We start from the raw sequence: 15870 nt of genomic DNA on the forward strand, positions 1-15870 counted from the left end.
GTCAAACCGTACTAGTCTACCACATTTACCAGCTTTAATTACAAAGAAAATATTGGGAAAATAAATAAAAAGAAGTGTCCTTGGTATAGTGACCATTTTAGGTCAGTACCTCAAAATTATTAGTGATCGCACCCTACAATGATCTTATAATATAATTTGAGTAGCTTAAAAATTATACATCTTGGATAACAACCCATTTTATTTGTGACGGTTACGAGTTTGTGACCTCTTAGTCTCTTACAATCTCCTCTCACTTACCCCTTTATTTCACGTCACAAACTTTAAGACGGATTTTGTAATTGAATGATGAATCCTTTCCCTCCAAAATAACGACCAAAACCTCTACAATAACAAACCCTAACCAAACCTTTGTCTAAAAAAAACAAACCCTAACCAAAACTAGAACCAAATGATCATATCTCATGTCCCCTTCTCTCAAACCCAAATCACTGCTCTCATTTCTCATCCCAATTTCTACTCTTTCTCCTCTGAATTCATCATGGGTTTCTCATTTTTCGACGAAATCGCTTCAAATTCATTCAGAGGCAAAAACCCACCTCACGTTTTTGTTCAATTCAATGAGGATTCAAGATACAAATCGAAAACCGAAAGCCGGGAAATATGATCATGAACAAGAAATAGTTTGCGCATTAAAGTCGTGTTCTTCCCTTAAGGCAATCTTCCAAGGGCAGCAAATTCATGCCTTTGTTTCGAAAAATGGGCTTGATTCTAATATTTTTATTCAAAATAGTTTGCTTAGTATGTATGCTAAATGTGATGAATTGGGTGTTGCTAGGAAGTTGTTTAGTTCGTGTTCGAGGTTTGATTTTGTGTCGTGTAATATTATGTTGGGTGTGTATGTGAGATCTGGGCAGATGGACGATGCACGCCGAATGTTTGATGAATTGCCTGATAAAGGTGTTGTTGCGTATACTACCATGATCATGGGTTTGGCGCGGAATGATAAATGGAGCGGAGCAATTGCGGTTTTTAGGGATATGAGGGTTGCGGGTGTGGTTCCGAATGAGGTTACCATGGCTAGTGTCATCTCATCGTATGTTCGTGTAGGTGGAATTTTGGATGTTGGGTTACTTCATGGACTGACTACTAAACTTGGGCTCAGGGATTTTGTTCTTGTTTCGACTAATTTGTTGCATATGTATTGTGCTTGTTCTAGTCTAGGAAATGCCAGGAGGTTATTTACTGAAATGCCGGAAAAGAATGTTGTTTCGTGGAATGTGATGTTGAATGGGTATGTGAAGCAAAAGCTTGTTGATTTGGCCAAGAGTATTTTTGATGAGATGCCTGGGAAGGATGTGGTGTCGTGGGGTACGATTATTGATGCTTATGTACAAGTAGACAGGTTAGCGGACGCTTTAATGTTGTATCGTGCTATGCTATGTGAAAGATTGAGGTCCAATGATGTCATGATTGTGGATTTAGTTACTGCTTGTGGTCGAGTAATGGCAATCCTTGAGGGTCAGCAGTTACATGCTACGATTGTTAAGGCCGGGTTTGATCGCTATGATTTTATTCAGTCAACAATCATTCATTTCTACTCATCTTGTGGGAAGATCAATCTTGCTTGCATCCAATTCAATGTTTCTGATAAAACCCATCTTGCGTCATGGAATACCCTCATCTCTGGTTACATAAGAAATGGAATGATTGAGCAAGCTCGGATATATTTTGATAAGATGCCTGGCAGGGATGTTTTCTCTTGGAGCTCAATGATTTCCGGGTATTCGCAAACTGGAAATGCTAGTATGGCTTTGGAGCTCTTTCGAGGTATGGTGGCAGCTGGTGTCCAACCAAATGAGATCACTATGGTAAGCGTCTTGTCTGCTATTGCGTCTTTAGGTGTATTGAAAGACGCAAACTGGGCCCATGAATACATCAACCATAATTCTATCCCTCTGAACAACAACTTAATTGCAGCCCTAATTGATGTCTATGCCAAATGTGGGAGCATTAGCAATGCCTTGGACACTTTCAAATCAAAACGACAAAAAATCACTTCCATCTCCCCGTGGAACGCTATTATATGTGGATTAGCCATGCACGGGCATGCGACATTGTGTCTAACAAAGTTCGAAGAATTAGAAAAAACTGGTATAAAGCCAAACTCAATCACTTTCATCGGAGTGTTGACAGCGTGTTGCCATGCTGGGTTAGTACAACCCGGGGAGGATTACTTTGAGCGCATGAAAACCGTGTATAAAATCGATCCAAACATTAAACATTACGGTTGTATGGTGGACCTCCTAGGTAGGGCAGGGCGGGTTAAAGAAGCGGATGATCTGATAAGGAGCATGCCAATGGAGGCTGATGTGGTGATATGGGGGACGTTATTGGCAGCGTGTAGAACACATGGTGAAGTAGACATTGGGGAGCGGGCGGCCAATAGACTGGCGGCCTTGGATACAGATCATGGGGCCAGCAGGGTGTTGCTTTCCAACCTATATGCCGATTCAGGGAGGTGGGAAGATGCCATTGAGGTTAGGAAAGCAATGCTAGATCAGGAGATGACGAGGTTACCTGGTGCTAGTGGTGTAGTCTGATTTTTCCTTGCATTTCCATGGCATTTGACTGGATTTCAGTGCGTCAGAGACTCAAATGTTGTTACAACGACGAAAACATTAGCTAGTGAATCAATGGCCCTCATAAACTCGCAAATTGCAGGGTCAAGGGGGATCGGTAGAGTTGATGACTGTTACTTCACATTAGAAAGAAATGCAAACTTAAGTTTTTGTAATGGTATAGTTCCTTGGAATTTTTAACCAGTTTTAATTTATTTATTTTTGTGTTTCTTAAGGCAGTCTTTTCTAGTGGAACAATAGGAACATGGATAAACAGTTGCCCAAATTACTGTTCTTTAGTGAAAATAATATAGCTAAAGCAATGAAGAAATTTCTCCAACTGCTTCTGTCGAAATTCACTGTGAATCCTCGGGACCTATCATGAGACCGTCATATATAGAGTTGTGGGATGACTATATCGGTTTTTTGAGATACAAGAAACAACAATGATTTACCACTTAAAATTTTCATTTCCAAATGACTGCATCACACTGTTACACATTGATCACTCTTGTCAGTTCAGAAACCATCAACCCGAAAGTATAATCTCTGTACGACTCTACGAGCCTGAAATGCGAGCTCCTATACTCAAACCCACCCCTAAGCCAAACAAAATTCACCTATCTTAAATTGTTAAAAATCATTACTGCACAAACTATCCTACACTAAAATTATGTACACAAGTAAACACTAGAACTGGCAAAGCGAGTTATCAAACCCCGACTAAAAAGATTGTTAAATGTCGTCATCTCTCGTTTTCTATTATGAGCTTAGCCGCTGCACCCATAGTATTGACCCCACCAGTAACAAGCAGAGCCAGACTGAGATCGTTCTTGTTCCAACGTCGGAGTCCCTTGCTCAATCGAACCACTATGTCCCTATCCATTTCAAGCACCCAATTTGGTGCGGACTGTACCATCAGACCTGTAATCTGACAAACATAAGCCTTCCAAACGCCTAAATCACATCCTAGAGATATCTTCCCATCCAGGGCACCTGCTATGAAGTCAAAGTGTTGTCCTATGACTGGAGGTCGTCTCTTCGATGAAGGGTCAATTCCCCAAGCAAAGGTCCCACAGAGGACTGCAAAGTATGCTAATGCATGTCCTCTTAGAATAGAAACAAGGTCTTCTGGTTCATCTTCCACTTCAGATCTGTCAATTGACAAGAACCAAGAAGGTAAGGTTTCTTTAAATAGGCACTGAACCAAACCCGGTCCTCCAGATAACCACAGAAGAGTTGCACCAAGATAAGCTGCAACTTTGACTCTGATCAAAGCTGCAGGAAGTGAAAACCGCATGTATCTTGACCCGAGATTAGTCTTCTTAAGGTTCTCTCTTGTTTGCCTGGAAATTCCTAGACGGGTTATTTCTCGAACAGACTTCATCAACAAGAAAACAATCTCTTCTGCCAAAAACATAATATCTCGGACCCCACGATAAGCACGCAAGTACAGGATTCCGGGAGCAACAGGAGAAATCCCGCCATGAAAATGTGACCCGAACCCATGACCGAGAAGGGCAGCAACACCGCTCTCGGTGGAGATAGAGGCTGGGTTTAGTCCAAGTGTGGCGAAGAAGCAACTCCCGAGAAGCTGAACCACGGCATCATGGTTATGGAGGAAAACAGTACGCGAGGCTGAGAAGACTAAGAAATCACTCCAACGTTTTGCCTTTTGGGTCCACAAGGAAGCCACTATTGGCATGCATGGCCATGGACAGTCTGCTGCAAGGGATTCGAGCGCGGGACCCGCAAGATTCAGGAAACGCTGAGAGACTTTGTCGAGTTTATAGGTTATCGTCAAGCTCAAAAATGCGGCCAGAGGCAGAGGAAGTGTAGCTGGAGTGCTTACTGCTGCAGCAAGAGTGAAATTTGTTACCTTGTTATTATTTGATCTAATAGGGACAGAAATTGCAAGGGAGATGGTATTGTTTATAATGAAAGTGGACATCTCACTGATGCATATAAAAGCACAAATTCTTCTAGAAGCCGTCTCATTGTAAAACCGACATAACTACACATTCGATTATAATTACAAGAATCAAACCTCCGCACAGTAAGCTAATTCCTAGATTCTTACTCCTGGTTTACACAGAATTTCTTTCAGAGATGGCATTTCGTGAAAATTATATCCATAGACCATAGATTTATAATTTCTAGCTAACATAACGTCACATTTTAAAATTTGAATTTCTAACGACAAAAGCATATATAAAACCATCGAATGATTAATTTGTTATAGCTACGAATTTAGTATGTGAAATATCTCTTCCTGCCACACAACTGTACCCTCACCAAACACACTGTGGGTAGGTGACAAAAAGTAAACAGCTTCAAGAGTTGCTCAGGTGTACAGACAGTAGATGTAGCAGTTTAAAACAACGGATGATTCTCATGGTACCCGTAACTTTGCACTTTCCCCCCCAAATACCCTTACTTTGTTAAAAAAAAAAAAAAAAAAAAAAGCTTGACAGGTCATATCTCTTAGTTACGAGATTGAAAAGCTGTGAATTTTTTTTCCAAAGTTGATAGTCTTTAGGATATCTTAAATTTGAAAAAAAAAACGTGCTTTTCTGACATCCTTGACAGGATTTACAACTTGTCAAAGTTTATACGTTCAAGAAACTTTGACAGACTATAACTTTCAATCACGGAAGCATAAAATGAATTTTTTTTTTTTTTCAAAATTATTGCCTTTCTAGGGTCTACAATTTTAGGAAAAAAAACGCGGGTTTACGAACTCGTGACTAAAGATAATAACTTATAAGCAGTTAAAGTTATTTTTGAGAAAAGTAGGGGCATTTAGGGAAAAATTGCAAACTTCAGGGGTACCATGGGTGTTATTGTGTTAACCCTTAAAAACAATTATTATCATTATCAAGCAATGGAAAGATAACGAGTTTACCAGGCTATCTACTATATACCTGTTAAATTTTGATTTTGCTGGTTTAACTTCAAATAATTCCTTACATCATAAATTTGCCAAATGCATGACAAATGTTGAGAAAAAAGACTCACGGGTTCTGGTTTATGTATATTGTACTCTAGTTGAGACAGCGGTTGCTCAGGTAACAAAAATATTGACAACTTCAAGTTGATCAGGTGGACAGACAACAGAGGGAGTAGATTCAAGCCATTATTATCAGAATCAAGTAATGACATACTAATGAACTTCCCTAAAATGGTAATGGTTTCGAGTATAATACCTGCAGCAAGGCTCGGAACATCAACTCCTGTGGCAGCAAGTATCTTTTTTATCTGTGCCTCAACATTAGATAAATTTGCAGCGGGGCTTGGCCAATCTGTTCCATTCATAAGAGCTGGTTTCCAAATGCCTCTAGTAACTTCAGCTGAGAAATAGCTCACTATCGCTGCTATAGATGCAGGAAGAAAGTCCGCCAGGTCTTTTAGCCCTGAAATTTATAAAAATGTCGAGCAATATTGAAAAAGACGTGCAGGCAGATGTAAGTTGATGAATGAATGGGTTAACAAACAATAATGAACACACATAACATAAAGAAAGATCACGGGTGATGAGTTAATTCACGAACACCCCCAAAATACAATAACATACCTGTAGCTAGTTCACGAGGAGTGACCTGGCCATGAGCACAGGCTGTTAAGGCCGCATCAACAACATAGGGAACAGCTTCCAGAATATCCCAAGCAGGTAACTGGGGTCTTACAGTACTGTCTTCACTAGATGGCCCAGTAGAACTACTACTGCCAGAAGCAGAAGCTGGGCCTCCTTTATTTATCTTTCTAAATATCATATCAAGGAGAACATTCACAATCTGATGCACTGTACTCTCAGGAAGAAGACCCGACAGGGGGGCTGCAATGCAGGCTTGATGCTGCCGGTACCAAACCTTCAATTTCGGAAACTTGTCAACGAATATGGGTTCCGGGCATGACGCGCTGACCACAGCTGAAAGTCTATTTTTATTGCGGTCCTTGAAAACATTTCCTGAAGACGCAAGCAGAGAGTTACGTACTAATAAGAGATACTCAGGAGAAAGTTGAGATCCGACAGGTGGCACATCTCCAACAGCATAGTCCAGGGGTGGATGATTGAACCGCCAAAGCTTTAAAAGCAAAGCAAAAGCATTTGAGAAAACCGAATGAGCAGAAATTGCTTCCCCATTGACTGTCCATGAAACATTAGGGATACACGATCCAAAAACTTCACAGATTGTCATCAATGAAGCAGCAAGTTGAGGAACCTGTAGAAGAGCGAGTGTAAAGATTGTAAGTGCAGCGTATAGGGATTAGAGAAATCTCAAGTTGGGCTCTATGTTACATTGGCACGTACCAAAAGTCCAAAACATGGACTCTTTTAAAACAAAGTCTGAGCAAGTTTATAATAGTATCAGTCGCCCTATAAACATGGCCTCCATCCATTCATGAATTCATGACATTTTCTTTTTCTGTCATTCAAGTCAATTCATAGGAGTTTTAATTCCAGATGTGGTATGCAGACTTGCAGTGTTCATCACTTCATCCACTTGCCTTTACTTGCGCATTTCATCCTTATTCCCATTATTTCAAAAAATTGTAAACAAAACTAACAGGCGAGATGAAGCATACCATGCCATGTAAACAGAAAATCTGTACACAGTCAACAGGTGCAATTCCAACCACGAGTACAAAAAGCATCGGAGCATATGCTATTAGATGGCTGTCATCCCCAACATAATCAGCAGGAGCCAGTGGAGCCAATAGCCTTGTGATATAGTAAACAACATGCTCCTGCAAGACAGATCATATGTGTTACCAATAAGTCATATAGTTCAGGACCAAATACATCATCCTTCTTCAATATCATTGGGTACTTTACACTTTGATTTGGTACATTTTTTTAGAGATATACTCACGTGGTTACACTCATTATTTGCCAAAAGCAGAAGAGTAAGAACCCAGTGAAACATACCGAGAAAATGCAAAATACCCAGTCAAACGAGAGAGTACCTGCAAGTTCCAGCCCTGAATCAAGGATGCTCCACAGAGTATTGTAGCTGCATATATCTTCTCATCCTCTGATCCAATTACCGCAAGTTCAAAAATTTTCTCCAACTCTGCTAAACTTCCATCAAATGTATGAGCTCAAACTCAGTTCCTTTATCGTTGGATAATTAATTAAAAAGAGCCAAATATTCAACAAGTAATAACTGAAAAAGGACATGAGCTGCATTTCGATTTTAATGAATTCATAGTGAAGACTTTTCATGATGCAACTGTTGACTGTTGAGTATACCTTGAAGCAGGAGCTGCAACCATAGCATTGATCATCATAGGTGTAAGCGGAGCTCCCTGCATAAATGATGACCAACCAGGCATTTGAGGAGGCACTAGACCAGGGAACTGATTGGTTAGCCTATTTACATAGCCTGGCCATAGGTATGCTGACGTATCAAGTAGATTTCTAGCTATGCAAGCTTCAACTATTAAGTGATGCATGTTCCCAGCTGCAAAAGATGATAATAAAGATCATATCAAACCTGCTACATGTCGATATCAACAAGGTTAATTCACACATATTATGATGCTATTTTTCTGGTACTCGAATATTAAAATTTGTATCTGCTACTGTTACGTTGATGGACTGAAACAAAGTAAACCTCATAGTCTCTTTGAGGTCCGAAATCAAAACTTCAATTATACATACAATCAGGGAAGATGCTTTAAGAGGGTCCATCAGAGATGGTCTTACTAGAATTTCCAGCTCAAACAAGACCGAAATTTCTGTATCTTACAATTTGAAATCCAGGCAGGCGAAGGCAAAATATTATCATTTCGGCCTTTCGGGTAAGTTTATCATGAAAGAGAAAGACGACTAAAATGATGTAGTATTACCCCAATTTATTCAATCCACGTTGGACAACAGTAACAACTAGCAAGCACAGCTTCATATTCTTATCATAGTACAGTACTTGTTGGAGGGACAATTAGTTTGTGTCAGAGATTATGAAACGCCAAAATTAAGAGGAGTTTACAGTTCATCTAACAGACTTTAAATGGACAAAAGGTAAAAAAACAGGTAAGTCGCAGGCCAAATTGATGAATTTGATTAATGAAACAATCAGGGTACATCATGAAGGAATTTCGCAAATTAGTAGTTCCACTCCGCAGTAGATGACAACGGGCAGCAATCGCTGATACTTCTATGTGTAGGCCAATATTCAGAAAGGTTCACATATAGTATTACTTACAGCAGTTAATTGGCAAATCTTTCACATTGATGCAGTCTATATATCCTCTTCCTACGTCAATGCCTGAAGCGAACATCATTGCTTTTGCAGCAGCCACATTGGCAGAGGAAACGACAGATTGAGGAGGTGTTAGCAAACTCCGATAATTAGATAGTATTTGCAAGCAGGAAACTAAATCTTTGTGGCGTGTGTTGGAGTCTGTTTTCTCTTTCCAATGATTAGTTGAGCCTTTTGATTCATCAACACGATTTTCCTCCTCATCAATGAGATCAGCCACGACTAAGGTAATGATAGACAACAAAACACACATTCTAGTATCAAGGTGAGGGACTGGGCCCTCAATTGGATCCCGCTCCTACAATAGTTTAATCACATTGGAACACCCATCAATACACATGCCAAGGAACTATTTTAATTGAACATTAATAATAAACTAAACAAAAATATTATCTAGTTAGATAAAAGACGCTACAAAATGTGCTTCCCTCTTCTTAAAAAAGTCACCCTAATGTCTCAAGGGCTCCCTCAGATACAGCCCATACAGGGGTACGGGAGTGCCTGCCGTATGTAAGCTTACCACTGTATTAAGTATTAACAGCATATAGAGACCATTTTTGGACAAGTCGTGATAAAAAAAAAATGTATCAAAAATAGCATTGAATGACTGCCACATCACAATAAAAAGAAGTGTCGCCGATTTAGTGAGTCATTTTTTTACTCCATAATGCAATACTTAAAAAAATTGAGTCGTTGGCTTTGATGGAAATGGAAACCACTCTTCCAATTCTTCCATTATAAAATTTTAATTTTTAAAATCACTTTCTTATTTACAAGGGAACATATCCTCTGCAATACTTACTAGTTCAACCAAAACATGACAAATCATACCGGTGGTTTAACAGCTGAGATATTTCATTAAACTTCAATAAATCAATCAGTCGCATAGACAGCAGCATTTGGACATTATGGAGGGTGGAGTGGAGGATGTGAAAGGAGCATATGAACAGATTATCTTACCCTTTGAACAAATCGGAGAGCAGCTATCCATAAGGCCAGAAAAGTATCGTACCATGGTGTATCATTGATAGCTTGAAGGGACTTCACCAAACCTACAAAAAGTATTTTTCATCACACTCACACAGGAGATAGTGTAAAATATTTCAGCTAACCTCTTGTCACAAAAGTATCATGTACCAGTAATGGTCTCCACAGCACTTGCTGCTGTAACTTGATATCCATCTACAGCATCTTCTAAAATAACGTCTAAGGGAAGCCACATAGATGAATGACCAATCTCCTGATAAAAACCAGCAGGAGAAGACAGTGATCCATAAGCCGTTACAGCACCAAACCCATTCAACAACTTCTTGTATTCCTGAGATGATACTTTGTTAGCCTCGCCAGTCAACTGAATAAGCGCTTTAGGGCTTAGATATTCTGAATTTCTTAATGCTGATGAATTTGTCGCTAGCAACTCTAATCGTTGGATAAATGCTCCCCATTGTTTTGGCCTGCCATAAAACAGTAACAAATCAGCAAGTATTTTTGGATACCATTCTTTGTTCAACAGCATAGAAAGCATGAGGCAGGCATAGATAACCATGATAAATCATTAACTTAGTTGACATCAGTGTCAAGGATTGACGTCAAGCTCACTTCTCTTCTGTACGCCATAACATTACAAAGCCAAAATACATTTAAAAAAATAAATAGCAAATGCTACAAAAGCGTTGTGGATATTTATCATGAAAATGGATCAAAGTTCCATTGCTCCAAATTAAAAACAGATTGTAACAAAGGTAGACAAAGGTAGCTCACTTCCCTTCTGTACGATATTTTCCAAAGCCAGATTTTTTGAAATGCAACAAAGCAGAGAAGTTTCATCAAGAAAATGGCCAAAGTTTCATTGTTCCTAGCTCAGGAACAGTGTTGGTGCAAGAAACCCACATGTGAAGTCCCACAAAGGTTCTCCTCTTATTGCCAATTGGTTTATAAAAGATGGAGATCCCCTGGACTAGTGAAGTGGGCACCCTCTCCCCTTTCGGGTATGGCCATATCCAACAACAACAACAACAATATCAGAGCCTTAATCCCAAAATATGGCCATATCCCTTTCAAATTATAACAAACAGCTTTGAGCACAAATTGACATCAAGCTCACTTGCCTTCTTATGTTATGTCGTAATTTAACAAAGCCAATTAAAAAATGCCAGCAAAAACATAGGAGTTTTCATCACGAAAATGAATAAAAGTTTCATTGTTCCTTTGAATAAGGATTTACATAAAGCTCACCTCCCTTCTATAAAATTAGATTTGGAAAATGCAACAAAAGCATAGAAGGAGATTTCATCTTGAAAATCAATCAAAGCTTCACTGTTCCTGGCTTACAAACAGCTTCTAACACATCATGTTCACTTCCCTTCTACAAGTGATAACGTTACAAAGATAACATCAAAATGTTACTCCCTCCGCACAACTGTTTTCTTCCCATTTTTACTAATAGACTAGAAGAGGATTTCTCAATGAGACTGTCAAACTTCTATTTTTCGTTTGCCCAAAATCAGGTCTTTCTTCATTCTGTTCCCAAAATCAGGTCTTTCTTCATTGTATTCAAACTAACGCAAACAAGTGTTTCCATTGCAGATGGACACACAAAACAACTCTACTAAAAGATTCATGATCTAATCAATTCAAAATGATAAGAGTAATTAACAGATAGTGAGGCTACCAATAGCACTTGAGGAAGGTACTGACAAAGGTTGTATTCTAATGATTCAACCAATCTCATTTGCCATTCATGAGCCAAGATCAGAGTCGTCTTGAAATTCTCAAAGAGACATAAAAAGATGAATAGAAGAAGTCAAAAGCTCACATGTTATGGTGCACCAAGTGAAGAATTCGGGAAGTAACTCCATTCTGAAGAAATAGTCCAATAATCTCAACTGCCAACGCAGAATTCAAGCTCTTTAACCTCTCAAGAAGTTCAAATTTCTTCTCGTCAAAGTCCATAAACGTATCCACGACCATGCCTTTAGAAGAAATTGTCCAAATGGATTTCTTTTCTGGGATAAGATCCAGTAACCCCTCATCATCTAGTAATGCATCTAGAAGCTGCCACACTATAGTAAAGATAAATTCAACCAAAAGAACCTCTGGCTCAATTACTTGAGAGCCAAAGATCTGAGAAAGCCCAAGTACGTGGTCAATAGACGTCATGACTCTGCAATAAAGAAAGAAGAAAAAATATATAAAAATTAATCATTCAACCATCCATATGAAAACAAAGGAAACATTTATACAATGCATCATTGAGGAAGCATAAGCACTCGGCAAGAATCCACCTGGTGCAAGCAATGCAGACGCTTACTTATAGGGACATAAAATCGATAATGCCATACGAATCCAGAGCTTATCCATTGGTACCTCATTTGTAGGTCCTTAACAAAGAACTCACAACACCTCAAGTACTAGCCAATATATGATTTAGCATAAATAAGTCCCACCGATTGGTATTCTGAAATCTCAGATACATCTACCATAATGATATTTAGAAGTAGGATTTCAAAGTTTTTGACACACAGAGGAATGTAACAGGCTAACCCATGCAGAAAGTAGATCGAAGATCATATGCAATATGTTCACATCAGTGTTTCCCTTAAAAATATCGCCATAATTCATTCACAAAGTTGTATTCATCGCCATAGCCTTCCAAAATTACTTTTTAACTTTAAACATCATCAAAATTGCAATTGTGATTGCCAACAAACTGTTAAGGGAAAAATTTTCGGAAACCAAGGACCAAGGTGATGAGCTCTACAGAACTGTCACCTTCATTAGCTAAATAAACTCAAAACTTACTTCTGAAAATGTGGTTGGTGGATGTGAGAATGAAAATTCAACTTCAACGCATATATTTTCAATAGTTCCATATAAAGCCTGTATCCTGCAGGGCTAGACTTGCGGCATGGTAAGACCCTGTGTGAAAACAAATTGGTGCACCAATGTCAGTGCGTGTGGTGCAAGGCTCAACATACTTTAAAGCTAATACATGGAACGAGAAGTCCTGTAACAATATGAAGCTTCATAGGACGATGAACGAGATTCGAAAACAAGAACAGCAAGTGTTGACACAACAAGGTGTCCTGTGTAGGCTGTGTTGGGCTTGGTTATTTAAGTTTCATGATATCAGTCTAAAATGAAGTGTCGTTTCATGTCATAATGTCGGAATGTTGCACACACAGCACGCTGCCACATTAAAGTGTCAGATTAACATAGAACCAGGGTTATAGTAAGAACAGTCAGTTATACTGCAAATTCAAACCCATTTCCAAAAGCTACATTCATTCTGATATCCGAAAAACTCAGTTATTCTCAAACATTACCACCATTTCGGAGAGGAAAGAATTAAACACTTGAGTAATTCCGATTGTACAGTTGTGGTAGATAACCTAACCCTTCTACGTTAAGATTTAGACAAACAAAGACAGCAAATTCTACCTACTCAGGATCATATATTTCTTTGGCAAGAAAAAAACATGGCATGACATCAAAGTAAAATCCGACATCAAGTTCATGTATTCCTTTCAGGTTTTCCTTCAATTTACATCAAAACATTAACATATTTCATGACATTAGATTTAAATCCGACAGACACCGAATTCTACCAACTCATCCCCATCAAGTTTCTTTAGTTAAACATCATAGCATGGTTACTATCATGCTTTCAGATATGTTCAACCAAGATACAAAAACATTCCTGAGAAATAACATTCAATATATCCAGAAAATTACAGTGATGAATTAAACAATATAAAAAATATATTATAAATTGACTGATATACAGATCAAGTGTCAGAAAACTGTCAACAACCATAGACCAATTTAACAGTTTGACAGTGACATACAATTATGTCAAACATTGACAAAAATCCATGAGATTGACAAAGTCAATCAAAATTTCATCTTTCACACTTCATAATGATTGGTCGGTCTTGAATATACGCAGCCTTACCCTTGTGTTAGAAACGGAAAGAAACTTTTTTCCGAATGACCCAAAATGATTAAACATGCAACAAAGTACAAAACTTAAATCAAGAAAACATGATTAGAGGACATACTTAGTAGATAAAAGGGCAAGAACAAGAAAAGGTGGGACCAAATTGAAAGTTAAGGCAAATTCAAGAAACTTCCAAGTAATAGGAAGATTATTGTCCCAACAAATGTGGGAAACAAGAACATGGGCAAGTTCAATTGAAGGCTCAGAAGAATTATTCAAAATCATTGAAATTTGCATTGCCCAAATAGCAGGATCACTACCCTTTTCTTGGGCATTTTTTGTTATATCTATAACATTTGCCCAAATGCTCTTTTCAATGCTTACAACAGCCATTGATGAGGGTTCAGACAACAAAATTGTGGGTAAAGTATGTGTTTTTCTTATGTGGGTACTTGAAGTTTCGGGTGTGCAATCACTCAGAGACGGTTTTAAAGAATGTTTTATGTCAGTCGATCCCAAACCATTTTGCAATCACTTAAGGACGGTTTTAAATGAAGAAAGTTTGTGTTTTTCTTATGTGGGTACTTGAAGTTGTACCGTGGTTAATCACTTACGCACGGTTTTAAATGATGTTTTATGTCAGTCGATTCTAAATTATTTTGCGATTATTTGGGTAGTCGTAGGTTTAATAGGATTGGATGGTAGTGTGATAATTGAGAGTATTGGTTAATGGGATTTGGAGCATTGTGTTTTGTGTTTTGTGAATGGATGAATGTGGGGAAAGCAAAGGAGGGAATGAGTGAAAAAGTCATAGACTTTGGTTATGGTGGAGTAGAAAGATGAGGTTTTTTATATGATGAAATATTGGATTATTTTATGTTTTAGGTTTGTCATAGAATTATTGGTCGTTTTCTATTTTAAGGCATTTGAAGAAGTCAAGAGTATGGGACATAGAATCGGGACTAAAAATGGAGTAAGTGTAGAACTATTGAAGTGTTTTGGAAATGAAGATATAGCAGAGTCTTGCTTTTGATGATTTATTTTGGTTTGAAAAAATAAAATAGTTAGTAAGAAAACTAAATTGATGCTCTAGGTAGGACCAACATATCTCATCCTTTTGAATGAGGGAGGTAAGTTAAAGCCACCGGCTTTCAAATCACAAAATAGGGATTTTTGTGATTATTTTATAGATGAATGTAATTATAATGGTTCAGCTAGTATTTCAGCTTATTGGTAACTTGTTTTTTAAAAGTGACCACATTTTGCTGTAAAATGGTCTTAAAAGTCAAAATCCTGTTTTATTGTTTCAGACCAAAATATGTCGTCTGAAGTGAGACAAACTCGATAGATAATGTTATGGATGGTACCGAATAAATATATGAAGTATTAGATGATGAACAACGTGATTGATTCATCTCTCGATTTGTTTTATAATTGTTGGTCGTTTTCTATTTTAAGACACTCTCTAAAAGTCATAAATATACTCCCCCCGTCTCAGTGAATTGTTATCTATTACTTTTTACACGAAGACCAATGCATGTGAAACAAACCAATAAAATAAAGAAATTATTGTCCACTTGCTTACACTAGCCACTTGCTCATTACTTACCCAAAAAGAAAATAGATAACAAATAAATGATATACCTCAAAATGGAAATAAACAATTCACCGGGACGGAGGGAGTATAAGAGACGTGGAATTGCATAATTGTTTTTTTTTTTTTTTTTGAGTTTTTATCAAAAATAGAAATATAGTAAACGTAGTACTCCCTCCGTATCACACCAAAGGTAACATTGGAAAAATGGAGTATTTAAGAAAAATTAAGGGTAAAGAGGAAATAAATAGGTGGGGTATGTAATTGGGTGTTTAATTGTGGGTTGGTAGGTGGGGTATGTAATGACATTTTGTGTAAATATCAAATGGTTATAAGGATAATTTGTAATGTTGTGGGCCAAATAAGGAATGTTACCTTTGGTGTGGTACGTCCGTTTATATTAAATGTTACCTTGAGTGTGGTACGGAGGGAGTATAAAAAGAGTGAATTAAATGTAAAAAAAAAACAATTGAGTGATAATCACAAGTCACT

The 15870-nt window shown here is 38.0% G+C and overlaps 2 protein-coding genes across 3 annotated transcripts; one reads left to right on the top strand and one right to left on the bottom strand.

The window, feature by feature from the left end:
* The first annotated feature begins 227 nt into the window (after window positions 1-227).
* LOC141642416 (pentatricopeptide repeat-containing protein At5g19020, mitochondrial) lies at window positions 228-2814 on the top strand. Its single transcript, XM_074451209.1, has one exon. It carries the CDS (start codon window positions 423-425, stop codon window positions 2559-2561), a length of 2139 nt encoding a protein of 712 aa, XP_074307310.1. The 5' UTR covers window positions 228-422; the 3' UTR covers window positions 2562-2814.
* A 206-nt stretch (window positions 2815-3020) lies between these two features.
* Window positions 3021-14676, bottom strand: LOC141642415 (mediator of RNA polymerase II transcription subunit 33A). Of its 2 annotated transcripts, none has more exons than XM_074451207.1 (12): window positions 13906-14676; window positions 12647-12763; window positions 11661-12008; window positions 9983-10299; window positions 9806-9897; window positions 8789-9143; window positions 7834-8044; window positions 7548-7662; window positions 7167-7328; window positions 6154-6802; window positions 5786-5992; window positions 3021-4433 (listed from the first exon to the last, which is right to left on the bottom strand). In XM_074451207.1, the coding sequence occupies exons 1-12, from the start codon at window positions 14175-14177 to the stop codon at window positions 3325-3327; spliced, it is 3954 nt and encodes a 1317-aa protein (XP_074307308.1). In that variant the 5' UTR covers window positions 14178-14676; the 3' UTR covers window positions 3021-3324. The 2 variants fall into 2 exon arrangements, with proteins under 2 accessions (XP_074307308.1, XP_074307309.1); XM_074451208.1 differs by having other exon boundaries at window positions 3021-4430; window positions 13906-14637.
* Window positions 14677-15870: the final 1194 nt, after the last annotated feature.

This window comes from Silene latifolia, chromosome 2 (assembly GCF_048544455.1).
Source record: "Silene latifolia isolate original U9 population chromosome 2, ASM4854445v1, whole genome shotgun sequence".
Taxonomy (NCBI): domain Eukaryota; kingdom Viridiplantae; phylum Streptophyta; class Magnoliopsida; order Caryophyllales; family Caryophyllaceae; genus Silene; species Silene latifolia.